Source organism: Aspergillus ambiguus (genome assembly GCF_047715705.1).
Source record: "Aspergillus ambiguus strain CBS 117.58 unplaced genomic scaffold BDV59scaffold_33, whole genome shotgun sequence".
NCBI classification, from domain to species: Eukaryota; Fungi; Ascomycota; class Eurotiomycetes; order Eurotiales; family Aspergillaceae; genus Aspergillus; species Aspergillus ambiguus.
In genome coordinates, this window is record NW_027395546.1 from 278,672 (window position 1) to 304,270 (window position 25,599).

At 52.9% G+C, this 25,599-nt stretch overlaps 11 protein-coding genes across 11 annotated transcripts; 6 read left to right on the top strand and 5 right to left on the bottom strand.

Annotated features, from left to right (window-relative positions):
- Positions 1–518: 518 nt before the first annotated feature.
- BDV59DRAFT_97313 (putative protein N-terminal asparagine amidohydrolase) lies at positions 519–2,258 on the top strand. Its single transcript, XM_073697425.1, has 2 exons — positions 519–932; positions 983–2,258. Exons 1-2 carry the CDS (start codon positions 779–781, stop codon positions 1,939–1,941), a joined length of 1,113 nt encoding a protein of 370 aa, XP_073545127.1. The 5' UTR covers positions 519–778; the 3' UTR covers positions 1,942–2,258.
- Positions 2,259–3,839: 1,581 nt separating this feature from the next.
- On the top strand, positions 3,840–5,180 carry BDV59DRAFT_97356 (putative HLH DNA binding protein (Penr2)). The gene is made up of 3 exons (XM_073697427.1): positions 3,840–4,052; positions 4,107–4,664; positions 4,720–5,180. The coding sequence occupies exons 2-3, from the start codon at positions 4,136–4,138 to the stop codon at positions 5,070–5,072; spliced, it is 882 nt and encodes a 293-aa protein (XP_073545128.1). The 5' UTR covers positions 3,840–4,052; positions 4,107–4,135; the 3' UTR covers positions 5,073–5,180.
- BDV59DRAFT_97318 (uncharacterized protein) lies at positions 5,181–5,640 on the bottom strand. Its single transcript, XM_073697426.1, has one exon. The coding sequence runs from the start codon at positions 5,522–5,524 to the stop codon at positions 5,288–5,290; it is 237 nt and encodes a 78-aa protein (XP_073545129.1). The 5' UTR covers positions 5,525–5,640; the 3' UTR covers positions 5,181–5,287.
- BDV59DRAFT_97384 (putative extracellular cellulase CelA/allergen Asp F7-like) lies at positions 5,641–7,090 on the bottom strand. Its single transcript, XM_073697428.1, has 2 exons — positions 6,249–7,090; positions 5,641–6,167 (listed from the first exon to the last, which is right to left on the bottom strand). The coding sequence occupies exons 1-2, from the start codon at positions 6,978–6,980 to the stop codon at positions 5,757–5,759; spliced, it is 1,143 nt and encodes a 380-aa protein (XP_073545130.1). The 5' UTR covers positions 6,981–7,090; the 3' UTR covers positions 5,641–5,756.
- Positions 7,091–7,950: 860 nt separating this feature from the next.
- Positions 7,951–14,618, bottom strand: BDV59DRAFT_195097 (uncharacterized protein; the record flags this gene model as incomplete). The annotated part of the gene is made up of 13 exons (XM_073692494.1): positions 7,951–8,931; positions 8,986–9,093; positions 9,150–9,295; positions 9,346–9,481; positions 9,532–9,966; positions 10,019–10,132; positions 10,198–11,186; positions 11,239–11,412; positions 11,477–11,889; positions 12,493–12,691; positions 12,750–14,210; positions 14,299–14,358; positions 14,423–14,618. The coding sequence occupies 13 exons, from the start codon at positions 14,616–14,618 to the stop codon at positions 7,951–7,953; spliced, it is 5,412 nt and encodes a 1,803-aa protein (XP_073545131.1).
- A 387-nt stretch (positions 14,619–15,005) lies between these two features.
- Positions 15,006–18,613, top strand: BDV59DRAFT_97467 (putative importin 13). Its single transcript, XM_073697433.1, has 4 exons — positions 15,006–15,228; positions 15,287–15,477; positions 15,546–16,032; positions 16,092–18,613. The coding sequence occupies exons 1-4, from the start codon at positions 15,166–15,168 to the stop codon at positions 18,423–18,425; spliced, it is 3,075 nt and encodes a 1,024-aa protein (XP_073545132.1). The 5' UTR covers positions 15,006–15,165; the 3' UTR covers positions 18,426–18,613.
- A 32-nt stretch (positions 18,614–18,645) lies between these two features.
- On the top strand, positions 18,646–20,252 carry BDV59DRAFT_97459 (uncharacterized protein). The gene has a single exon (XM_073697431.1). It carries the CDS (start codon positions 18,867–18,869, stop codon positions 20,109–20,111), a length of 1,245 nt encoding a protein of 414 aa, XP_073545133.1. The 5' UTR covers positions 18,646–18,866; the 3' UTR covers positions 20,112–20,252.
- BDV59DRAFT_97453 (uncharacterized protein) lies at positions 19,970–20,985 on the top strand. The gene has a single exon (XM_073697430.1). It carries the CDS (start codon positions 20,189–20,191, stop codon positions 20,735–20,737), a length of 549 nt encoding a protein of 182 aa, XP_073545134.1. The 5' UTR covers positions 19,970–20,188; the 3' UTR covers positions 20,738–20,985.
- Positions 20,986–21,072: 87 nt separating this feature from the next.
- On the bottom strand, positions 21,073–22,646 carry BDV59DRAFT_97462 (pyridoxal 5'-phosphate synthase subunit PdxS). Its single transcript, XM_073697432.1, has 3 exons — positions 22,178–22,646; positions 21,942–22,124; positions 21,073–21,862 (listed from the first exon to the last, which is right to left on the bottom strand). Exons 1-3 carry the CDS (start codon positions 22,289–22,291, stop codon positions 21,233–21,235), a joined length of 927 nt encoding a protein of 308 aa, XP_073545135.1. The 5' UTR covers positions 22,292–22,646; the 3' UTR covers positions 21,073–21,232.
- Positions 22,647–22,948: 302 nt separating this feature from the next.
- Positions 22,949–23,517, top strand: BDV59DRAFT_204545 (uncharacterized protein; the record flags this gene model as incomplete). Its single annotated transcript, XM_073694485.1, has 2 exons — positions 22,949–23,311; positions 23,365–23,517. The coding sequence occupies 2 exons, from the start codon at positions 22,949–22,951 to the stop codon at positions 23,515–23,517; spliced, it is 516 nt and encodes a 171-aa protein (XP_073545136.1).
- Positions 23,518–23,615: 98 nt separating this feature from the next.
- Positions 23,616–25,502, bottom strand: BDV59DRAFT_97488 (origin recognition complex subunit 2). Its single transcript, XM_073697434.1, has one exon. The coding sequence runs from the start codon at positions 25,418–25,420 to the stop codon at positions 23,714–23,716; it is 1,707 nt and encodes a 568-aa protein (XP_073545137.1). The 5' UTR covers positions 25,421–25,502; the 3' UTR covers positions 23,616–23,713.
- Between the last annotated feature and the right edge of the window lie 97 nt (positions 25,503–25,599).

Genomic DNA, 25,599 nt, shown 5'->3' on the forward strand with positions numbered 1-25,599 from the left:
CCGATCTCGGGCTGGGCCGGACATTGTCTCGAACCGAACAACGACTGCGTTTGACCGGAGGCAAGGGCCTGGCCTACAAGCCTCTAGACTTCACACCAAAGAAGTTTCGAAAGTCGAAATAGAAGGTCCTGTGGGCCTCATCGCTTTTTATACTTGAATATTTTAACTAGGCCCAATGCTGGGCCAATTTCCTGACAGATTCAGGAGACGTGTACATCATTTAGGTATCTGGGATATATGATGCATGAGCAGGCGTCTCTTTGGTTGTTTTGCTGGATTCTGTGTGACTGAGTGATTAGGAGAGATCGGCATTGTATATGGCGTTGAGCGTTTTCTTGCACCATGGATTTAGCGAATAATTACCGTATACCATGCCAAATCACAATTATTCACCTCAGGTTGAGCTGAAGGTTTGCTTGATGAATGTTTACCCCGTGCCATAGATGTTGGAGAATCACATGACCCGATCGGCGCTCGCCAATCAACGGGAACATCCCGTCTTCACTTCAAACGTCCGTCGCAGATACAACAATCTACAGGGCGCTTACAGAGATACCGTGGGAAGGGAAAACCAAAGGTAAAATTAGCCATTATTGCCTTCCCAAGGAGATACCATCCCATCCATGTGGGAAATACAGCGATACGCCTCTCGCCCAGGTGCTTGATCCCATCTGCCACCCGCAGCATCATCTCAAGTACGACTCCGAGTCATAGGACCTGGACACGGCCTTGCACACGCGTCCTACCCCTCCATCTAGGAAGGGTGCAAATAAGGAATATGAGAATTGCGACCCTGCAATTTGCTCCGAAACTGGGCGACATCGAAGGCAATATCAGAAGGGCCAATGAACTGCTCCAGAACGGCAACCGGTCCAACGGGCTCGATACGTTGAAACCGGAGATTCTGGTATTGCCCGAGCTCGCCTTGACAGGTAAACCCGACCTCCGCACCACGTGAGCCGTTCGCATCTAACACTATCAGTAGGTTACAATTTTCCCACGCTGGAGGCAATCAAGCCATATCTTGAGCCAGCCGGACAGGGCCCTTCCGCCACCTGGGCGCGGGAGACAGCCCGGAAGTACCACTGCAAGGTCTGCGTGGGATATCCAGAGGTTGAGAGGGCCCGGCCGGGGTGTGACGAGGTTGGCAGCGGCGGCGAGGAAACGTGCTACAACTCGCTGCTGGTGGTTGATGAGCGGGGCGAGGTCCTCCTGAACTACCGGAAGACGTTCCTGTATTACACAGATGAGACGTGGGCAGCGGAAGGTGACGCCGGGCGCAGTTTCTACGAGCTCACGTTTGGGCCGGCAGCGGCGCCGGTGAAGACGATTGCCACCTCGTTTGGTATCTGCATGGACATCAACCCGTACCGGTTTGAGGCGCCGTTCACCGCGTGGGAGTTTGCGCACCGCGTGCTGGACTCCCAGACACAGCTGGTGGTGCTGTCGATGGCCTGGCTGACGCTGCTGAGCCGGGAGGAGTTGGATTTACTCGCGGAGCGGCCGGACATGGATACGTTCAACTACTGGATCCAGCGGTTTCTCCCGCTGGTGCGGAAGAAGATGCGGCATCTCGTGGACGCGGACGTGGACGGCGTTGGAGGGGTCGAGTCGGGGAAGCAGGTTATCATTGTGTTTGCGAATCGTGCAGGAGAGGAGGCCGGCGTGGAGGGGGCTAATGCGGCGCGGTACGCAGGGACGAGTACGATCCTGGCGATTCGACAGCGGCCGGCGGTGCTTGGCTCGCGCTCTGCAGGGGCAGTGTCTGGTGGCGGGGAGGGTGGGGAGGAAGCTTCAGCGAGTGACGCCCCGGATGCATCGGCGTTCGACGTGAAGATACTGTGTTGGGAGATGATGGGCGCTGCGAGTGAAGGGATTTGCTTCGCGGATACTACGGCAGACCCAAAGATGGTGTTTGGGCTTGTGAAGACGGGAACATGATGATGAAAAGCGGGATACAGGACAGGCAATGTGATCGCGCGCTGTGAGCGATAAAAGTACTCTGGGACTCCGTCCGTCCTCCATGATACATCGTTGGTAGAAAATTGGCGGCCACACACCCATGAGAGTTTTGAATCATGTGGGACGCCCCTGGGAAAGTCATACTGGAGGTTGCATCTGGTGCCGCATGTGACAGGGCCGGATTGTGCAGGTTTCCAGACAGGAATCTAGATTCCTCGCTGAAGCGTTTACATATACGGAAAAGCGAAGCCGAAACCCAAGCGGCGGATCAGTCCGTGGTGGACGCACCGCATGACCTACGGGATCCACAGCCCATCACGATGCTTGATGCATATCATCAACTCTACGCCTTGGTGCCGCCGATCGTAAGCTGCAGAGGCGCCACCGTGTCGTTCAGATGAGACGGGAATGGACGATCTCTGGGAGAAGGCTTGCGATAGAGGGAAGGGATGGTGACACCGGGTCAGATGAAGGGGTACTGTCGGGACCCTCCGTCCTCAATCATGGTGGAGGGATAAAAAGGAAGTTCAGCTCCAATGGGGAAGAGATTAGGCATGGTTCTGCAGGGTCGGGACCATCCAGGAAGTATGCAGATTGCAGGGATGATAGGTACTAGTAGTAGTCCGTCCTTACGGCCTGGAGAACCTCCATCGCCTGAGAAGCGCTATCCGACGGCTGATATGGACCGTGCTTCCTCAGGAGGAGTCTGGTAGGGACGGGCCGACGGAGGGGAATCCGCATGGGCCAAGAGAGGGGGAGAGACAGAGGTTGAGATGGTGAAGTATGCGAGGTAAGATTGCCGAAAGAGGATGTCGGCTGAGGTAAGACACACGTGATGAGGATGACCCCTCCTTTGGCGGCGGGCGAATCAGACGGCGGGGAAAGAAGTGAAGGAGGGGAAGCGAGAGGGCACGGGACCGTAGCACATGACGGGGGATGATAATAATAATAATAATGAAGATAATAGGTGATATCCAGAGAATAATAATAATAACAACCGCAATAATACTACTACTACTAATAATAATACTAGTAGCAGTCATAGGAATCGTACTGCAGAGGAATCATATGCGGAGTCAGGTGACAAACTGCATCCCTGGTCGGTCTCCCCCGCCGCAGCGCAACCGGCCCAATAAGAAGCGCCCTGCCCGCGCCACGTGAGCACCGCGCTCTCTCTCTACTCAACTCGCGCTTCTACTCCCTCCAAGATATCCCTTCTTTCCATGGTAAAATCGGCGTCTTCTTTTTACTCGTCCTCAAATCCGGCCGGTCCGCTCGCCCTGAATTGGTCGTTTTGTTCCTCTTCGTTTCGACCGCGGGGACCTCTCGGTTTCTGATCTCGTTGATTGTCTTGGGTCTTGTTGATGCCCGTGGCAGGTGACTTGCTGTCAGGTGATGATAGATAGCCCATCCCATCCCAAGGTACGCGCTCACTGCTCTCTCCATCTCCCCTTCGTCGCTCTGCTGCATGTCCATCGCCTTCACTTCCATCCTCGCCTCTCCATCATCCTCTCTCCTGCCCCTTCATCCCATCCGTCTGGTCCCGGTTGACCGGTTTCTCCGTCGCCACTGCTCCTGATGCTGTTGCTGCGACCGGTGCCCTCCGTCACAAAGCACCTCATGACGCGTGTCTGATGCAGTCCTGTCCTGACCACACTGGGCTCATCTACGCCCTTGGTTTCCGGGCTTCTTTTCTCTCCCCAGAAAGCATGTCAAGCCCTTCCCAGAGAGGCCCCAAACGGTCGCTGGGGACAAGATGATGTTTGGTGCGGAGCTCAAGCGCGTCACCCTAGCGCGTTTCGCTTTCACTATTGGCTCCTCACCTCAACCCATCGTCGGTTTTTCTGTTCACCCTGCGCCGATCTGTGATGAATAGCATCAGTTTCACTGGGCACCACTCATCCCCATTCTACCTGCCTTGGGCCAGGTTGTCCCTCGGGGGCTTCCGCCGCTGATTGCTTGTCCCATTGTTGCATTCACCGTACCGTCTTGCTTCAATCAACGCAATTCCCCACTAACAATGCCCCAGGCAAACAGATCATTCATTCGATAGAACCGTCTACCTATCCAAGTCGTCCATTACTTCCTACGTAAGTTTGACTGGCTCTCTCCCGGTTCTTTACTCGCTAACACCAACTCCTCAGCTAGTTAACCTCCGTCACATCCCCTCATCATGTCTGACCCGTCCTTGGGTGCCTCGGATGGCAACGTGACGAACAAGCGCAAGCGTGAGAGCACAGACAGTACTGGTCCTGATGCTCAGCGCCTGAATCGCGCTTCCAATGGCAGTAACGGCAGCATCCCTGGCGCGGACTCGCAACCGAACTTTACACACAACTCCCTTAGCTCCTATGACCCCCATGGACTCCCAGGCTCCTCGGAGCTGAACATTGACCAGCAAATCCTCCAACATGTTGGTCCCCAGAATGGCATCTCGGATGAGAATGCCTTGACTGCGAAGGCAGCGCTGGCCGCCCATACTCCCCAAAACAAATACCCTCCCCCGGATTCTGCCTTCGACAGTAACCTCGCTCATGGCTTGACCTTTGGCGACGACATGGGTCAGCCTATGGGAGGCACTCATAGTCACAACTCCACTGCTGCCGCGGTTTACGCTGCCCGTGAAGCGCAGAGTATGAACCAGAAGCCCTCCGTCGGTTCACCTGAGTGGCACCAAATCCGCAAGAACAACCACAAAGAAGGTGATTACTACGCTCACTCCTTGTACTCCCTAACCTTGTACTAATGTGTCGATAGTTGAACGTCGACGTCGCGAGGCAATCAACGAGGGCATCAACCAGATTGCTCGTCTAGTGCCGAACTGCGACAAGAACAAAGGCGCAATCCTGCAGCGTGCGATCGAATACATCTGCCAGCTCCACGATGAGAAGAAGGCCATGAGTGACCGCTGGGAACAGAACAACATGACCACGACTCATGCGATCAACGAAATCAGCTCCCAAAACTCGAAACTGAAAGCCGAGGTAAATCGTCGTGGCGACATCGCCCTGAAATGGCTGCAAAGATGTCGCGATGCGGGTCTGGAGTTTGATGACTATGAGGAATCAAAAGAACTGGAGCCTCTTGAAGTTGATCAGAGTCAGGTCTGACTTAAACCCAGTCATCCTTGCGCTTCACGATAGTCGTGGTCTATTTTTCTTGCCTTTTGTGGTGTCTCTGTTTCTTCTATCTACGCGTGCTACGAATGTTATTTACCCGCTGGATTTTCCCAACCACCGCCATCAATATCCCTCTATCGGTCTTTACCTGGACAGATATTCTGCTTGCTCGTGATATTACGGTGTTTATTATGTTTCAACTATCATTACTCGACGCTTCGTTCTTCAAGGCACGCTCCTGTGGGGAGATGGATTTGTGACTTGCGCCTCGATGCTCTAATGTTTGTTCTTTTTTTCAGCCTGGGGTCGGCTTGTTCTTTGCTCTTATCTGCTTTCACCCGAGTTTGATTCTTTCTGTACGCTATCTTTAAGGATGGGTCGGCGAAACTATGGCTGGGAGTGATTAATATGGAAACTATGGGGCTTGCGAGATTGCGGCTCATTATCGAATGCAGATTTCACTCAAAGTGTGCTTTCCGTAGGCTGCCAGGGCTGTACGCATGGTCTTGGAAGCAAAATAAGTCTTCAGCAATATGTACAGAGAATGGAACAACAGTACAGACAGATTGACAGATAGACGGGTAGTCAAAACAACGACCGGTTGAACACCAGTCGACGGGGTCCCGAATACCCCCGTGACCCCCCTTCTTGCACACTTAACCCGGCATGCGAGATCTAAAAGTTCGCAGAAGCAGTAGTTGAAGATCCGGATGAGCAGCCCACGTTGTTCACACGCACAGTCTTGCCCGATTTACCCGTGACCCTCACGTCGACAGTGTCGGTGCCGAACCCGCTATCGTTCTCGAAGTAGTTATAGAACGTCCGGGTGGTAGCCTGCCAGGTGCTACCGCCGTCGGTGCTGACCTCGAGAGCAGTGACGGGCTCGTTGGAGTTGACGACCTGCATGGAGAACCAGTACTGCGAGGTGCCCTCCTTGTTCTTCAGGACGAGGGGCGAGGTGATGTCGCAGGAGACGTAGGACCATTCGATGTCGATGACGCCCTCTGCGATGGCAGCGAGCTCGGTAAAGCCGTTCTGGAAGAGGTCGAGGTGGGTAGCTGCGCATTCGGGGCACTCATCGACGATCTATGTGGTGGGATCATGTCAGCTACGTTTTGACTGATTATGATGAAGGGTAACGGAGAAAAAAAAGAGTGCGTCACGCACCATGGCTTTGATGCTGTTTCCTTTCGGGCCGGTCACCTGCACGCAAGCACCGCATTGGGAAGCGTCGTTCCATTGGGCGCCGGAGTAGGCGGTGCCGAAAAGCCCGGAGGGGAGAGTGTAGCCTGAGTAGGAGCAGGTTCCGCCGGCGACGTTGCCGCCGTAGTAGGTTGCTTCACCGGAATAGGTCTCGCTCTGGGATGTGCTGGAGCTGGACGAGGCCGTGGAGGCGGTCGAGGCAGCGGCGGTAGTCGTAGTAGCCTGTTGAGTCTGGCTCGTGGAGACCGCTGCAGTGGTTGTTTGCTGGACAGAAGTAGTGGTTGTTGGTTCCACGGCGGGGACTGTAGGAACGGTGCTCATTTCTTCAATAGTAAATGAAGTCGAAGTCGAGGGTGGTGAAAGAGACGCCCCAACGGAAACACCCGTCTCCTCGGTGGGAGTGACTGCTGGAGTGGTTTCAGGCGTCCCTGCCGGAGCAGAGGTCTGAGGGGATGGTTCAAGACTGGCGGTCACGGTCTCCGTGACGGTTGATGTAGCGTGGATGGTGGTAGTCGGTTCAGCCGACGAGGTCGAAGTCGTGGTAGGCTCCACGGTGATTGTCTTGTAGTAGACACTCAGTGTGTACCCTGGAGGGCATTGCGCGCTGTCTTCCCGGTGGAGGAGAGGGCTCGCCGAAACAGACACGGCTGTGCTCAGGGCAGCAATGCCCAGGGAAGCAAGACGTTGATACTTCATCGTAAAAGAGCGAGCAGGTAATAAAGAATGTAAAAAGCGTGTAAAACCTATTCGATAAGCAACGGTGCAGTGCTATATGCTCGGAAAGATGTGTACGCGGGAGAACTGAAAGAACGTGCAACCAGCACAGCTTTTTGCTTCAAGAGAATGGACGTCCAGATCTCAAGACCTAGGACAAAGGAACCTGCTGTACCAGACAGGACTGTAAAAGAGAGACGAGTCAGAGCGAGACGAAGCAGAAGGGAAAAGGGAGGGAAATACGGGTCAGTTTTGACTCTTCGTCTACGGGGTTTTGGTGACTGCAGACCGTGTCAGGCCGCAATCTAGTAAAATGAGCCATTCGGTATGCGTAATATGACGAGCGCCACATCAATAATAACTCGTGAGCGTGGATTGGAAGTGGCACCCGCTGGTTTGGACGCCAATACCCGGTAGCGAAATGAGATCTCAATCTGAAACACCGGTCGTGGATCATAACAACGACCCGCGAAAGATGACCCAACAGAGCTCCATCTTGGCTCAAGCAGTCGTAACAATTGGGGACATGCTCCCGATCCGCAGTCTTAGCATTCGTCTTGTTTTTAACGTTGGGAAATTAAACTACAGGCGTCGGACCCACTGAGCTCGAACTCATCAGCAGAGCCACGGAGTCTGTCCGCGGGGACCTGATAGTGTGCACAGCAAGTATTGGCTTGCTAGGTGGAAGATGACTCCTGGGGTATTGTCCTTGGGGCGAGGGGATGAGAAAAGGTATATGATATTCTTCAGTGGATACATAAGCCAACCATGCTGGTGTCAGGGGAGCCTGAAGGAATCCGTCAACGGAGTAATCATATCAGCTATGGTGCCCTAACTAGGCATCAGCATCCTGCGGAACTCCGGAGGCTCCGTAGACTATCGGATAGAGTTGCCATTATCGGCATTGCTGCGAGAAAGATATTTTGTAACACCCAAAGGCAAATAGACATTGTTACCTAGAATCCCACATAACCTCGTTCAACCGCAACAGCGCATCTGCGCTTGCTTTCTTCGCAGTCATAAAGTCTTCACGGTTCTCGGCACCTCGAGGGCCGCGAAGGACATCCGAGAAGCAGAGATCAACGAGCACCTTGAGTTCATCATACGTGAACGGTTCCCCATTTCCTTCGGCTAATGCCTTCTCACCCTGCACGGCGAACGCTTCTTTCTCATCCTTTGCGTAATCTAAGGATTTCTCGGCGCCTTCCATGAACCAGTCAAGGAATTTGGCGCTGCGAGGAAGAGCTACCATTTCTTGGTGTTCTTCACGTCCTCGCCTGGTTTGACGTTCCTCCGTGGTCTCTGCAGTTGGATCAATGATAATGTTCTTAAGGTTCTGTTGGAGAACGAGCACATCTAGCTGCAGCCTCAGGGCACCATTCTCATTCATAGCACCGATATGTCGAGTAGTGGAAACGAAAACCTGGTCGATGAATCGCGCAAGGCCTGATTTTATAAACCAGCGTTCACTAGGCCCTAGATATGACGACATGTTTGTGTCAAACGCAATAAGGTCGTTGTTCAGTTCGAGGACAGTGGGGGAGGCAGCTGTAGGCTGGTTCAAAAGAATATGCCACCAATTGCCGTTCGATGGAGAAGGAGTCGCTGGTTCCGAGTGGCGAATATTTTGAGGATTGGGGCCAGACATTGTTCGTGTGAGCATGTGGATCACGCCACATCTGATGTCTATGTGCAAAGCGAATAGAGCTGTAGTTGCAAGACCTCGTAATGACTGGATGGTGGTGTCGAAAACAGTGGCAGTTTCGTTATTGAGCGGGAGGTATACAGGCTGGTTGATACTATCGCGCTTTGGCTTCATTGCGCCAATCAAAGTCCATCTGCGGTTTGGTCGACCTTCTGGTTGTGAATGCCGAGTCTCGGAATTCGGTTGCGTTATCTGGCGCAGTTTGGAGAGATGACTTGCGAGCCATTCCTATACCAGTGTCAGCTGTGCACCGTGTGTGAAATCCAAATAGATGACACTCACCATGCTGTTGTAGAGTAGTGATAATGAGACAACAGTTTTTGGGTCTGATATGATGTCGTATGGCTCCAACGGCACTTCGTTCGTGTGTTTAAGGAGAAGTTCAATTTCCTGAACGAAGGTTAGACTGCGGCCAGAATATCAACCGGGCAATAATAAGTGAGTACCTTGTCTACGAGTTTCTGCTTGTCCGAATTATCATTTGTCCACAGCTCATTAACCACATTACGAATATCACCGGAATCAGCAAATTGCGCTGCAGCTCTTAGCCGCACTGCACGGTTATCACGAGCCGATATTTTGGTTACAATGGCTGAATATATGAGTCAGTCCAATCAAAGGAGAGGGTGCTTGATTCCGTACCTCTATACCAGCCACAACATTTATCGTAGTATGTCACAATTTGTGTGATGAGGAGTTGCGAGAAAGCCTGATCATGAGGAATGCTAGACAGCATTTTACTGAACTCTCGGACGATAGACATGAACTTGACAGTTCCCTGGAAATGCTGTTAGCGGACAAACATTATCCGTCGAAGCGAGATCTTACCTTGAAAACCGGACGAGGAGAGACAGTCGACCATTGAGGATCCTGCATGAAAGCATCGGCTGCGATGAAGCTGAGGGTGCATAAGTCCGTCACAGTCTCATCCAGCTGAGGGAGGAAGACATTGACGAGGAAGTCATCCAAAAATGTCGTTAGCGAGCTCATTGCAATATCCGAATCCACTGGAACTATTTCCTTCAGCCGCTGAATGAACGACAGAGAAGGAGGGAGAAGAAGGCTCATGTTGAACACGCTAGGTTCAATAAGAATCTTATGTCCTGTTCCAGCCTGGCGTGAAGAAGGCATGTCACTGGAGGCAGATTTCTGTCGCGTCTTTGATACTAAGCCGGGAACAGATGACCTGAGAATCTCATCCAATTCATCTTGCTCAGCCTTCATCTCTGTAGTGCCATCTGCTTCCGACAGCTTGAACATTTTCTACCGGCAGTTAATAACTTATAGCCTGTCTGACAACATGCGCTATACATACCTTGTTCTTGTCCCTGAGACCAGCGTAGAGCATGCGCTTGTTATCTGCCTCCTCGCCCGGGCGCAGTGACGATTCTCCATCCGTAGCTAGGTAGTCATGCATAAGGGTGCGTATCTGACGGAGAAACAAATCATTAGCGAAAGAAGATAAACCAATTTTTGACATAATTCAGCGCGTACCTCGCTTTGATAGAGCTTCCATAGCTCTTTGAACCCGTCTGCAAGAGCGCTGCTTTTAGGGATCGCCTCGCGTTCAACTATGCCAGAAATCACGTCATGAACAACACGGTGGCCCTCAGCGATAGCCTCAAACTTGGCATATAATGTCCACAAAAACTCCGTAAGCACATGGCCACGCTCTTCGATAATCTCTGTGGGGAGGGCGTTTTTGCTATCCTGCGCGGCAAACCCACGGGTCAGGTTCGGGTAACGAGCATCGACTTCCGCGTTCGTCTTGTCGACTACTGTGAAAAGTTCAACTGGAAGTCGCTGTTCAATCCGGTCGACCGCTATGTCCAAATGACCCATTTTGTTCAATGATTCAATCAAGAGCTGGATGTAATAGAATGTATCTGCCTCCGGGTTTCGAGAAGCATCTTCTATCATGGGAGTAGAAGCGTCTAGCTTCGAGAGGAAAGAATGTACAGGTCTCTCCCACGTGCTGACGCCTGTCCAGTTCGTAGGGTTGCCGCTACTATTCTCCCCCTCGGGTGTTGGTGGTTTCCATCGACTCGAGCAGTAGGGGGACTTCAGGTACAGATGGTCATGCAGTTCCTCTACCAGAATATCTGTCAAAGATGATTCCTGGTTGGAAAAGTAAGCACGGATATCGGCCAGCGCGCCGATATTGTCCAACTCGGATCGCCGCAGGAGGCGGAAAGCATCGTGCAGGACCTCCACCGCCGCGAGAAAACGCTTATCGGATATCCGAGACTCCAACTTTTCTGGGAGTGATTGAATCTCTTCGATCTGACTGAACAGTTGGATAATGTCGTCATAATTCTGCGAAGAAGTTGCTAGTCCTTTCAACTCAGGCTTAGTCGAGAGGAGCCCGGATTTTGCTCCCTCCAGGGCATTCTTGAGGGCGCGTACGCGGCCCTGCGAGCTTTGTATGCTGCTCTGGATTTTGTGGTATGTACCGATAGAGCTGTTGAAACCCTGGTGATGTTCTGATATCACATTAGCACTGGCCCATCCCAGGCGTATGTCCCCAAAACTGACCATTGACAACAGATTTCAGGGTCCTTTGTATTCTGTCACGCATATGTATAAAATCTGGTTCACGGTCTGCTTTCCCCAGAGTACTCGTGTCCATTAATTGTAAGGCGACTTGCACAGGCACACAATCGTCGGAGGCGACAAAATCCCAGTCATGTTGAACAGATTGCAGAACATCTGTCGAAAAAAGAACAAGGTCAGCACGTTATCATCAATTAAGAGTCGCATAAGAAGGACTAACCTTCGACAGCCTGGGGTCCGGCGGCACCCCCACTGGCGACATGGGGGCTTCTCTCCCGGCTCCCCGGGGCAAGCCAACTAGCTTCCTCCGACGGTCTTCCATCGCGAGAAGCTGGTAACCTGCTTTCCACCTCACCCTCACGGACGCGGGTCCGTGAACGTGATGACGAGTAACCACGATCTTGGTCCCGCCTGTCGCGCGGTCTCTCCGGAGAGCGAGGGGGGGCTGCCAGAGACGGCTGTTGCGACTCCTCCGGGTAGAAACCACCGTAGCCGCCAGGGCGACGCTGCCCTCCACTGCTACTGCCGTAACCATTCACACCTAAGCCATTGTTGCCGCCATACCCTCCGTCGGTACCGCCATACCGGTTGGTGTCGGAGTATCCGTATCCGTTGGCGTAGCCAGCTCTGCCACTCATACCAAATCGTTCGTTCGCAATTCGGACGTGATGGAATCAAGTGTGTGTAGCAGATCCCTTGCAGGAAGCAGGATAATGCTTTATTTCCAAAACAATCGTGGACGTCCCGGCCGGAGTTGTGTGATCACTCAGGAGGGAAAGCGAGCATGGTCCCCCTCCACGCAAAGGGGCGAATTCGGAGGTTGGAAGTGTCGCGATGTACGGCGAGATATCGTATCCAGCGTGAAAGGAATAAGGGGCGACGTTTGTGGATGCGAAGGAGGAATGCGACAAGCAAGAAATAACCAACGGTCCGGAGAAGCGGATTGATGGTGGTGTTCCAGGTTGCCTTGGTCGGCAGCGGCGCGGGTTCTCCACACAAGCAACTCCAGCCGCATTCCGCAATGCCCAGGACGGTGTGATTATTTATGTACGCCCTAGTTGACTCCAGATTCCGACAGGACTAGTTTATTCATTCCAATGATTTATTTCTATAGTTTAAGGTATAGGAATAACAGCAGGAGATCCTCTTCGTTCCTCCTAAGACGGCTATCTAAGTATGGCCAGAGATCATTTGGAGATCGGTTGAGTCTCGCGCTGAAGCCAGCTCCGAGTGTACCCATCGTTCTGGAAGAAATGCTGGGTCTTCTCCCAGACCTCTGCATGGTAGTCGTTGACCCATTTAATCTCGCTGTCGCTGAGAAGGGATGGTTCAATCAAGTTCAGACCCAGAGGAGTCATGGTAACATGTTCAAAGCCCAACCAAGGTCGGTCGCCGAATTTATGCGTGGTCTGCACTTCACGTGCCATTATAACATCTGGTCATGGTCTGTTAGCCTGCATTGCTGAAGGAAGAGTGTGTTTCCGAATGCTCACTCTCGATGCGAATGCCAAATTTGCCATCTTCGTAAAAACCAGGTTCATTGGAGATGACATTTCCAGGGGCGATCGGAACCTCGGTATACTGAACCCGGGTGCCGATACCCATGGGTCCTTCGTGCACATTCAAATAGGAGCCAATGCCGTGGCCGGTGCCATGGAGATAGTCGAGACCTTCCTTCCACAGGTACTGTCTAGCAAGGACATCAAGCGCGAAGCCACTCGTACCCTTGGGGAAGACAGCGGAATCGATCGCAATCATACCCTTTAGGACCAGAGTGAAAGCTTTCTTCTCAAGCTCAGTAGGCTTTCCGAAATGGAACGTCCGAGTGACGTCGGTGGTCCCATCCAAGAACTGAGCACCGGAGTCGCAAAGGTAGATGGCATTGGGGTCGATGATAGAACAGCTTCCCTTCTCCGGCTTGTAGTGAATGACAGCACCGTTAGGACCAGTGGATGAGATGGTATCGAAGGACAAGCCGGCAAAAAGGTCATGTTTGGATCTGATCTGTTCCAGCTTGTCCGCAGCGTCCACTTCGTCGAGAGTGGTCTTCCTGTTAATCAGTTCATTCTCAAGCCAGGCAAAATACTCGGTCAGGGCTGCACCGTCCCGAATATGACAAGCCCGCATGCCTGCCAACTCCACTTCGTTTTTGACGGCCTTTGCATCGCCGATTGGACTGCGGACCTCCTCGGTCTGCTCCTCGCCTCCCAGGCTGAGACTAAGCGCCCACGAAGCCCTGTTGGAAAGAAGGAATTTGGGAGCGGCGTCTCCAGCATCTTGCTTCCTTGCCGCAGCGAGAGCCTCGGCATCGGCGAAAATAGAATCGTACGGCTTGACGGCGACATCTTGACCCAGGTGGGTTTTGACCTCCGGTGTCAGCTTGTCATCATCAACATATAGCTCCGCGGTGGTAGGGGTGATGATGGCGTAGGAAAAGAACACGGGATTGTAAGGAATATCAGTTCCTCTCAGGTTGAATAACCAGGCAATCTCATCAAGCATAGAAACGACAAACCCAGCGGTCTTCTTCTTCTCCAACTCCTTCCGCAAGTCGCTGATTTTATCTTGGAAACTCTTTCCGGCAAATTTATCGGGATGCACAGTTACCTTCTCCCGGGGAGGGGCGGGACGGTCCTTGCCCCAGATCAGATCGACCAGATTGGGGCGGACACCCTTGAGCGACGACCCATTCTTTTCGAGCGTCTCTGCAAGGCTACGGGCGCCTGATGCTGTGATAAGAGCTGGGTCGACCCCAACCACCTTACCGCCTTCGGCCTGCTCAGTGGTCCATTCTTGCCAGGTCTGGACACCTTCGACACCGCGCTTGAGAAGCACCCAGTTGCTGTCGAGCTGCTTGGAGGCCTGGTTGAAGTATCGTCCGTCGGTCGATAAAGCCGCCTTGGTCATGGAAACAATGGCGGTGCCCGCGGATCCAGAAAATCCCGAAATGAACTCTTAAGCGCAGGAGGGTCAGCGCGCGGAAGCGGTGTGAATGTACAACAACCGGCAGAGGTAGGGAGGGATTCAAGGGCGGAGTCTAACCTCGACGACCATCACAGGGAGCGATGTATTCGGACTGATGACTATCTTCGGACGGAATGACTGTTCGCTTGGTGAGTATATAGCCTCGGGGCAGACAGTTTAGAGGAATATGATGATGTCATACTGTAAACGTCCACTTTTTGGTCCTGCATCAACTGCCGCAGTCGCGACAGACGCTCGGAGGTGTCCACGGTCTCCATATCGACCGCGTAGCGAGCAAGAGAATTCGAGAAGAACCTGGGACGAGAGAGGGGTAATTGGCGGACCGATCGGAAAGCTGATGACCAGGCAAGTCGAATGGGAGGGTGAGAAAGGAGCATCGACAGGCGGTGTTGAGCTGCAGGCGTCCGAAGGAAACAGAAGTAATCCGGATTTACAATCTGCAGGCACAACTTCTTCCAAGGTTGTACAAGGGTGAAAGTCCAGGACAACGGAGGAGAGGGGTGGAGGGAGGGTTCAATTGTCCGGAGAAGACCGAATTGGAGATGTTGAGGTGGCCGACGTGGAGATTGATCAGGATCATAGGCTGATGATGCCTGAGGCAACGGCAATAGTAAATAGTACTATACAAGAGATGGACGGTGCCACTGTCCTACGAAGGGTCACTGGCAATTTTATTCTTCATCGAACTCTCTTCTATGAGCTATTTTTGAATCTATTTAACTCACCCCACCCCCCAGTCCCACGCTGAGTTCGTCGGTGTATCACCAGCTGTTGTGCTCCGTGAACCCCTCCATTTTGACACCTGAGATCACAGGCAACATACCCTGCTATCAGCACGTGACCATCCCCGTCGCTTTTCCTCCATCTTCGGCGGGATCTATATCTCACTATCGCTTCTTCCCATCGCTTCACTCCGCTTCGGCCATGTTGGGGGACGTCTCGGGTCAGACCTCCGATGTCCAGAGCCTTCTCCATGAGGCTAGGACGGTAAGTCCGCCGTTATGGTGTCTTCGGGCAGCAAGATGGATCTAATGCGATCGGCTAGCTCGTAGCTCAGCTCTATGATCCCGCAAATACTGGCAACCCCGCCAAGATCAAAGCAATCCAAGACCATCTGCAGATCCTCCAGAAAGGTCCCCAAGCCTGGCTTATTGCCAATGATCTTCTCACGGATGTGAGTACGGGATCAAGATTCTTCGGGGCATTAACCTTCACTGTTAAAATTAATCATGACTGGTGCGTACCCCCGCCAAAGTAATCGGTTATTTTTCGTATCGGGAGCCCGGGGCTGAACGGAACTGCAGGCAACAATTGAGTGAAACGGAATCAAGGGAACTTCTCGCGCGTCTGATTGATCACTATATCCTCTTGGTAAACGGAGGGGAACAGACTGTAGTGATCCGAAAACTGGCTACAAGCCTGGCTAACATCTTCCTCAAACCCAACGCCCCTTGGACTCGTGCCCTACTAAATCTAGCAGCATCGTTCGCCCATGGAAGCCATCTTCCGGAAGATCAGTGTCCGTCCATTGACCTAAAGACTGCCATCCTGCCTGCATTGTCGGAAAGGCAATTGGTAACCTTGTTATATTTCTCCAATGTGCTCGCTGAGGAGATAGGCCGATGGAACTCTGAGTCACGGCGGGGCGCGGACCCCAGTCGCATCGGAGATAATGTGAAAGATGCCTTCTCGCTCGTCGAATATATTCTGCACCATATTATTCAACAGGAATCTTCCGGATCCCCTGTTGCCGATGGGGCAGCCGGAACTGAGGCAATAAATTCTTACCAGGTAGGGCTTCCCTGCTTCGCTGCCAGTAGTGTCCTCATTTCCTGACAGTATGTTACCAGTCATGGATGTCCGTACGGGCAGGTTTCCAAATGCGCGATACAATTTCAGCTTTGCAGCTTTCCCCCACCACAAACTACGTGATACAAAGCTTGGGGTCCGCGAGCTTAGCTCGGACTGCAATGCAGGTCCTAGTTGAACTGATGGATTGGAGGGACAGCATCTTTTCCCCCGACCACATCAGCTCCATTTTGGATTTCATTGTCAGTGGCTTCGGCTCCGCCCATATGGCCTCGCTCATGGACGGCGATTTTGAAGACGAAAATATGACATTTTTGGAACTCCTTTTGGCATATGCTACGCTAAAGCAAAAGATGCTTTTGACTCAGCCGCTGGATCCGAAGCACGAGAAGGTCCTAACCTTAGTCCATACTCTACTGAAGGTCCCAGGTTACGCCGCGGTTGACGATTCGGCGTCGCCCATCGCTCTGGAATGGTGGACTGAAGTTGCGGATTATACTCAGGAGATGTTCCTCGATTCTGAAGACCAATCAAACATGGGTTCTGCGAAACAAAACCTGGCTCGTGCAGCCATGGATTGCTTTGAGAAGCTCAAGTATCCATCTCCGCAAGAACTGCAAGATTGGAGCGATGATGAGCGCAGTGAATTCAGTGCTTTCCGTCGCGATGTATGTGATTTTCTATTAGCGGTCTACCCAATTCTTGGGGTGGAGCTGGTCCAGGTCTTTCAGCAGCATGCACGGTCATCTCTCACGCAACAAGACTGGAAGACTTTTGAGGCTGCAGTATTCTGTCTCGGTCAGCTTTCGGAGGCTGTTGACGAGAACCAACATGCTGATGGGTGTCTCAACGCAATCTTCTATTGCGAAGAATTCTCTCGCTTGTGCGAGGGCGGAGACGTGATGATCCCGGACAAATCGCGCCAAACGTTGGTGGATATGCTGGGAAGGTATCAATCCTATTTCGAACGCACTCATGCGTTGCTCCCTCGGGTACTGACCTTTCTGTTCACATCGCTCGATGTTGTGTCATGTGCTCCAGTAGCATCCAAGTCAATATCGTATCTTTGCAAGTCATGCCGTAATGCTCTTATGTTGGAGCTCCCAGTTTTCTTGGACCAGTTCGACACCTTCCGGTTCAAGCCAACAGCCACGTCCCTTACGATGGAAAGGGTTCTGGAAGGGATCGCTGCCATAGTACAGGCTCTACCTGCAGATGAAGAAAAGGCAGGGTACTTGGAACGAATCTTAAAGTTCTTCCATGAACAAGCACAGGTAGCGAGAGACGAAGCTGCTCGTGGTCTGATAGAACCTGCCCAGAATCGCGGTCAATTCGCACTACGTTGTATCGCAAGCGTTGGAAAGGGCCTTCGAGCCGACCATGAGATTATCTTGGAAGCGTCGGATGCCACAAATAGTGGTCCTTACCCACCTACATTTTGGAATACTGGGAATGGCGCAACCACTCAAAACCTGATAATGCAAACCATGCAACTTCTTATGACTGATTTCCCTTTCGACGTGGCGATTATTGAAGCGGTATGTGACATTTTGAAGGCTGGATACACTGAGCGGACCGGGCCATTCGTGTTCCCGCCGATGATTACAGTCAACTTTGTGAACAGCATACCTCCCGGCAGTACTGGTATTGACATGATTATGGGCACCGCCTCAGCGTTCCTCGCGTCGCACAGCGCACATCCCGAACATGTCCGTGATGAGGCCATCGCTCTTATTGTACACGTCTATGAAAATTTCTGCTGGATGCATGAAAAACCAGAATTCTACGATCCCGAAGTGGCCAACAGTGGAATCGATTTCCTTACCCGCTTGCTTCCCAAGTACTACGACTTTCTTTTCACTCTGACTGGGACTCCGCCGACATCCAACCAAACCGAGACACAGCGACCGCCAGTTCTCCAAGCAATCCTTAACTTTACACTTTTCGCCTTGCAGGGCACCGAGCCCCTCCCTCTCCGCTCTGCGTCGCAGTTTTGGGTGGGCGTGATGAATATTCCCGGCAATGTTGAGTCGGTCCAAAATGCGCTTCGGGACAGCATCTCTGCTTTGAGCCGGATTTTGATATCACAGGTCGCCGGTCGGTGCGCTCGATCCGATCTTGAACATCTTTGTGAGGTGTTGAGAAAGGTGGTTTTCAAGCAGCAGGGACTTGCTCGGCCACATCTCACAGCTGCTCTAGCTGAACTAGACCATAACCAAACCAATCAGAGTCATGGCCACACCCCGCCGGCTGAAGAGAGGCAACGTTTCCTTGCGTCTCTCCTTGCGGCGAGGGGTAGTAAAGCACCAACGGTCTCCTTGACGCGGACTTTCTGGGTCAAATGCCGTGGGGCGGGCTTCGACTACATTGGGTAGATAATATGACCGGCTTAAATGATATGAACATAGCAATTGCCCACAGCATTAGTATGTGTGAAGGCTGCATATCCATAGGCTAACTACGCTATTAGATGGCGGTACTATTTTTGTCTGTTGTGCTGTCAAGTGGGTCAGATGCATTCACACCAGCCACTGAGGCGGTGCATATTCAGGCATCAAGCCAACCAGTCAAGTGTGCTCAGGGTTGGATTCGACAGTCATGAGGATGAGGCCTGTGGAGTGAATCACTTCTTTTCTATCATGCGATGGGTAGGAGTCGCTTTAGGTACGTTTGGGGTCCGCCCTACGGAATGTTCCATGAGGCGGCCTAAGAATCTGACATTCCTCAAAGAACCCACTACTAGTCTGTTTTAACCCTCATATTTTTCTCTCTTTCGAGGCTCTACAAACCCACCAGACATTCTTCGGTCCCAGAGTATGCCTCATATTGCCAATACCCCAGAATCTATTGTCTCACGTGCCGACTCTCTCAACCCGGCAACAACATGTAGGGGCATCACAGCAAATGGCCGGCCGTGTCGTCGCGCTATTGCGTCGCCTGCAAGTTCCTCTCCTTCACGATATCCTGCAAAACATAATGGGACAAGTCCTGTAGCTCCCTCTTCTCTGTACTGCTGGCAACACAAAGACCAAGCAGTTACGGGCCCTGCGCCGAATGATCCACGAACAAGCATCGACAGTCTGATGGGCCGGCTCGGCGTCTTGGATATCAACGACGCAAAGACAGATCCGAAGAAACGCAGAGAGGCTCGGAAAATCCCGAACAAGAATCCCAGGAAGCAAACAAAACGCACAGTCTGTTGCTGCTTTCAGATCATTGAAGACGAAGTTCCTATCGCGCCGAGGCCTCGTCCCTCAGGAAACCAACCAGCAAGTAAGCCTCCTCAACGGCCTCATCAGATGCAACAAGTACCTTCTGGCCTTGCTGCAAAACCTCAACGACCATCCTCCAAAACATCGTCACAGGCCGGACTACTCTCGCCCTCCCAAACACCGTCACGGCCCTCTCTACATAGTCCACAGAGCTCTTCATCATCCCAGACCAAGTCTCTTCTTGCCTGGATCCCTCAAACACTCACACCTCAGACGACCTCAGTTCTCCTCACAGAATTAGCAAAACCAATATCAAATGCAGACGAGCCAGGCTATATCTACATCTTCTGGGTCACACCGGCCACATCTTCCCGATCGGGTCCCCCTTCATTCGAAGTCGCATCTTCCCTGCTTCCAGACTCCAGCCCAGGACGCAATCGGCGCACCAGCGATGCTCTCCAAACAGCCCGCGATATCAACGCCCTGACTCCTCAACCGACCTGTCACAGCCCTGGGGCAATCCGGCTGAAGATCGGCCGAACGAGCAATGTCCAACGTCGGATGAACGAATGGACAAGACAGTGCTCGCACGACCTCACGCTGATCCGATACTACCCCTACACGCCATCGGCGTCGGATTCCATGCCCGGACGGAAGGTACCGCACGTCCACCGCGTGGAACGTCTAATCCATCTCGAGCTCGGTGATATCCGAATACGCGACCTCGGCCGCTGCGATGAATGCGGAAAGGAGCATCGGGAATGGTTTGAGGTGGCGGCAGAGAGAAGCGCCCTGAAGCGGGTGGATGATTGCATTCGACGATGGGTCCAATGGGCGGAGAGGCAGTAGTGTTTTGACTTACAGATATCAAGCATGTGGAACCGTGTGTTTTCAATCAGTATGCAATTCGCAACTAGGGCTAAACGATGTCTCAAGCTCTCGGACAACTTCCCAACGCCAACGCCAGCGACCGACAGAAAAACCATGAAACAAGCATAACCACTACGATACCGCGTAGCCTACCAAACCATACTCTTAGGCGCCCCACGACACTGACATTCGTCGTCCTCGGCGTCATGGAACGATTGCATCTCCTGCTCCTCCAGGTCGAGTTTGGGCCCACCCTCCTGCTTTACAATTCACCGTCCTCGTGGCCCTCCGCCTTGACTCCAGACGTGGCCCTAATCAAGGACCAAACCCAGCGGCCCCCGAAGAAACAAAGACATCCAAGTAACCAGACACCAGATGCTAGCGTGATAGCCGCAAAGAGTGCCACAATGGTGAAAATCAGCGTCGCGCAGAATCCCAGAACAGCTACCGCGGCAGAAGCAGCGAATCCCAGGCAGAAAACAGTAGTTGGAATGATCAGGGAGAAAGCGTTGACAAAGAAGAAGATTGTACCGATCCAGTATTCTGCCGGTTCGGACTCCCACGCCCGCTGGAGCTTATCCCAATTCTCGCGGGCTCTCCGCTGATCATCATCGGGATCATCGATGAGACCGTCCGAGGCGGCGGTGGTCTGATCGACAGACATAGTGGGGGGAGTGAGGATGGGATCAGATGTCTTGTTTGTAGTAGATTCAGCGGACTCCGTTGACAAGAGGGTCCAATCCCGTGAGCGACGACGCATATTAAAGTGAAACGAAGACATAATCGCTTTGGACTAGGTTAGATACATGCGGATGGGCCTGTGCGTTCGGTGATTTAATTGTCTTGGTTGACGTTCCCAGCGGTCATGATGACGGTAGATTTCCACCATGGTGCATCAGCATTACACCCAACATCTAATGGAGATCGACAAATACCATGGGCAATCGACTACAATGCATTCAAGCGTATATTTCCTCCCAATGCCAAGCTGAGACAAAAGACTATCGACCAGAAGAATCCCAGAAGTGATGCGACTGCTCACAGAAAAACGCCCGCAGTAAACAAGAATCTGATCTATACACACAATTCGATGACAGAGTCTACCAGCCGCGCTTGGCAAGCTTATCCGCCTCCTGCATGTGAGAGACGTTGATACCAACCATGGCCTCACCGAGGCCCTCGCTGACCTCCGCAAGGACCTTGGGGTCCTTGAAGTGCGTGACGGCCTGCACGATAGCCTTGGCGCGCTTCTTCGCGTCGCCGGACTTGAAGATACCAGAGCCGACGAAGACACCGTCGCAGCCCAGCTGCATCATGAGCGCGGCGTCGGCGGGTGTGGCAACACCACCGGCGGCGAAGTTCACGACGGGGAGACGGCCCTTCTCCGCCGTCTCGCGGAGGAGCTCGTAAGAGCAACCCAGCTCGCGGGCGAAGGCGCGGAGCTCGGGCTCCGGATCGACGGCGGACTGGAGGATGGCGCGGGCGCGCGAGATCTCGGCGTTCACGGTGCGCATGTGCTTCACGGCCTCGACGACGTCGCCCGTGCCGGCCTCACCCTTGGTGCGGATCATGGCGGCGCCCTCGGAGATGCGGCGGAGGGCCTCGCCCAGGTTGCGGCAACCGCAGACGAAGGGGGCCTTGAAGTTGTGCTTGGTGACGTGGTAGAGGTCATCGGCGGGGGTGAGAACTTCCGACTCGTCGATATAGTCAATTCCAATGGCTTCGAGGATCTGTATCCGGGGACGTTAGTCTCGGACCGATGTATAGCGGCTTAGAAGTCTCTGGGGACAACGGGGGAGGAGCATTTACCTGGCACTCGACAAAGTGACCGATACGAGCCTTCGCCATGACGGGGATGGTGACGGAGTCCATGATCTCCTTGATCATGCTGGGGTCGGACATGCGGGCAACGCCACCCTGAGCTCTGATATCCGCGGGGACACGCTCAAGGGCCATAACGGCGGCAGCACCAGCTTCTTCGGCAATGCGAGCCTGGATAATTAGCAACGAACAGAAAAATGTGGGTAGAGAATTGTCAGTCATACCTGTTCGGCATTGACCACGTCCATAATGACACCACCCTTCAGCATCTGAGCCAGACCGGCCTTGACGGTGAAGTCAGAGGACCGGTTGGAGGTACCATTTTGCTGGGAAGCCATTGTAGCGGATAGGAGGAAGAGGGGAGGGGATATGTAAGAGAGGTCTAAATATGTACGAGAAAAGGAAAGGTATATGAAGAGGGTGAAGAGAGGGACAGAGGGGTGAGTCAACGGTGGAGTATATACTCTGCGTACTGCTGGCAGTTTTCCCCGCCGCTTTTCTGCCTGCAATTTTCTTCCGCGGAGGGGCTGGCCAATCAGGAAGCACACGTCCCTCCGTCAGGCCAATTAAGGTTTTGCAAATCTTTCGCCGCCGGTGAGATGGATTTTCCGAGTGCGATGTCGGTTTCCCGCGGAGAATGACAGGAGTAGGTACCTAAATAGATCATGTTCTGTACATCTATCTAAGGACACCTGCAGGTCATAGACTAATGCACTGTTAAAAACGATAGTAGTAACAATGACATCAAGTAGAATAATAGTATCACGGTGCAAGTCCCACCTTCCGCTGAGGGAATTGTCCTGCCAAGAGGAAGCGTTCTTCTCCTTCCTCATACGGAAAGCATAACTCCTATGCAGCTGAGTCATCTGTACGTTGCATTCTTCGCCTTGTGACGTCACCCGTACGAACTACTACCCAACTGATCCTCTATCGCTTCACCTCCCAACTAACCACCTACCTACTACTATACCAATTGACTATCATCATAATTACCAATGGCGTCGCTCCTTCTTTCTCGCACCTCCGCCGTTCTCGGCCTCGGTCTCGGTCTCTCACTCTCCCTGCACCCTCTATCCCCCTTCCGGGCCACCCCCATCCAATGCCAGTACTCCGCCCCCTACTACCGGACTGATTCCCAGACCTCCCCGGACTCACCCTGGGCCATTGACTCTCAAGACCCCGTCCTGCGTAAGCAAGGCACTACCCGTCCCCACACCACGGGGGGCGGCCTTCTCACCGCGTCCAACATGCGACAGGTCAGCATGGGCAGTGTCCTGGGTCTGGTGGTTGGCGTGGGTTTGAGGGCATTCTCGCGCGCTTTCGTGGTGTTACTCGGAATGGGGGTGGTAGTAGTAGAGGTATGTCGATTTCAGCAGTTTTATGGCACCCGTAAAACTAATAGACTATCTAGTGGGCTGCGTCCAAAGGCTACAACATCCTCCCCTTGCGGCGGATGCAGAAATACGTCAAGGGTGTTGACCTCCAGAAAGCCGTGTCGCGCAACGTGCCCTTCAAGATCAGCTTTGGTGCCACGATGGCCCTGGCTGCATTTGCACAATTCTAGTCTCGCAATGACCCGAGTGTCGTTTGGTGCACTCATCCCTCAACTCCCCAGACCGAAGAAAATCATTGTAAATAATGTCTTGTTTTGATACGATCAAGAACTATCTGGCTCTAGCTAGTGAAACATGATCTCTTCCGGTGGTTACAAGCTGTGTTATACAAGGGTATCATAATCATGCAAAGGCGCGCCCTCTGCGTCAACTCAGAATCAGATCCTCCAGAACTCCCTCCATCTCCTCACGAGACAGCGGCACCCCCAGGATCTCCATGCCGCTGGTGTCCATCCTCGACGTGATCATCTGGTGGTCGTGAAACTCCTTCAACAGCGTTCGGAACATCATCTCCGACGACGCAATGAACTCCTCCGTCGCCTTCTGGTAGAGCAGCCGGAACTCGATGCCCGGCTCGTGCTTCCCGTCGGCCTCTCGGTCAGCCCCACGACCGCCGTCACCATCCATATCGTCATCCGATTGATGGCCCTCATCAAACAAAGACACGATCTCGGTCAGAAGAAGTCGGTACAGGTTTCGTGCGTTCTCTGGCAGACTCTTCAATACGAATTCGACACCCTCTTTGCCTCCAATGCGGCGTCCCTTGCGACCGAGGAGACTATGCACCTCCTCCACGACGTCGAACTCGGTATCAAATGGAGAGAACGTGGTACAGTCGTGAAAAACGAAGTTGAACTGGTCTCGAAGACTGATGTCCCACATCAGCAGAAAGTTAGGAGTGTCAGCCGTAGCCAGCAGGTGGATCTTTGGGGTCGCCGCCAGACGGGCGAGGAGAGCCTGATTCGCGGCTCGCCGAAGAGAGGGCGCATCGATAGAGTTGATCAGGACCGTGATGGGGTTCTGCGAGGTTTGTGACTTGATCACCGACTGCAGTAACTCCAATACTTCAATAGGCTGAGAACCCATCTTGGATGGGATATGCTCCCCCAAGACTGCTGTAACAATAGTGGCAAAGATCGATCTGATAGAGATGTTTGGCGTGTGTCCATTGACGATGACTGTCGGAGATGGGGTCGCAGTATCCTTTAGGTAGTGCCATTCTGCAAAATTCTCAAGCAATTTCCGCTTCGACCCATACCCATATAAGCAGATATTATAACCCTCGTGAAACTCAAAATCCCATTGGGGGAACGACCGACGGTGGAGGTCGATGAGGAAGGCTTTTTCATTCTGGTAAGGGTCCACGTATTGATCCAATTTCTCGAAATATTCCTCGTGCGTAAGCAACGATACCTTGTTGAGGTTGTTGTTCGATGTGCGCGGAGGGCCAGCACGGTTCTGGAAGAAGTATCGCTCATGGGCTGGCAGTTCACCTTCAGGCGTTGGGGACCGTTTATTCTTTGCCCCCTTCGGCCTTCCCGCGCGGCGTTTCGGCGTTGCAGCAGGTTTAGATGTTTCCGCTTCTGCTGTGTCTGCCTCAATACTTTCAACCACGTCTTTTTTGCCCTTCTTTCCTTTCGCAGGCGTCTCGGGGGCGTAATTCTCATCGTCATCATCATCCAGGATCTCCTCGGCCAGCCGATCCGCCCCGTCCCAGATGTCATCCTCGTCCTGTTCGAGAAGCAGGCGTGCGCTCTTCTTCTTGGCCGACCGATCGGCATTTCGTACACGTGTCGGCGTGGGAGCAGCGTTCGACTTTGTAGGCGTTGAGAACAGGGCTTTCGCTTTGGATTTGTGCGTGGGTGTTTTCAAGCCGGATTCCTTCAATGCGGCGGGCGTGGTAGTGGTCGGTTTTTGAGGCGTGGACTTCACCCGCTTGGACTGGGGCGCATCCTGGAACGCATCACCATTACTGTGTCCGTTAGGAGAGCCATTGAGTATCGTAGCAGTCCTCTGTCTCTTTGGCGTCGAGACGGGACGCTCATCGTCCGAGTCTGGCTGCTTGCGTTTCATTTCAGTCAGCGCGATCGGTCCGTGGTGTGACTGCGGCTCGAGAGAGAAATACCATGCAGACGGGATCAATTGGAGAAATCTCTAGAAAGGGAAGAAGAGCAGAGGCTGGAATGCAAGGGATGGGAGAGCTGGAATGTTGATGTTGATCGATCGATAGTCTTTATCAGCGCGTCGAGAGC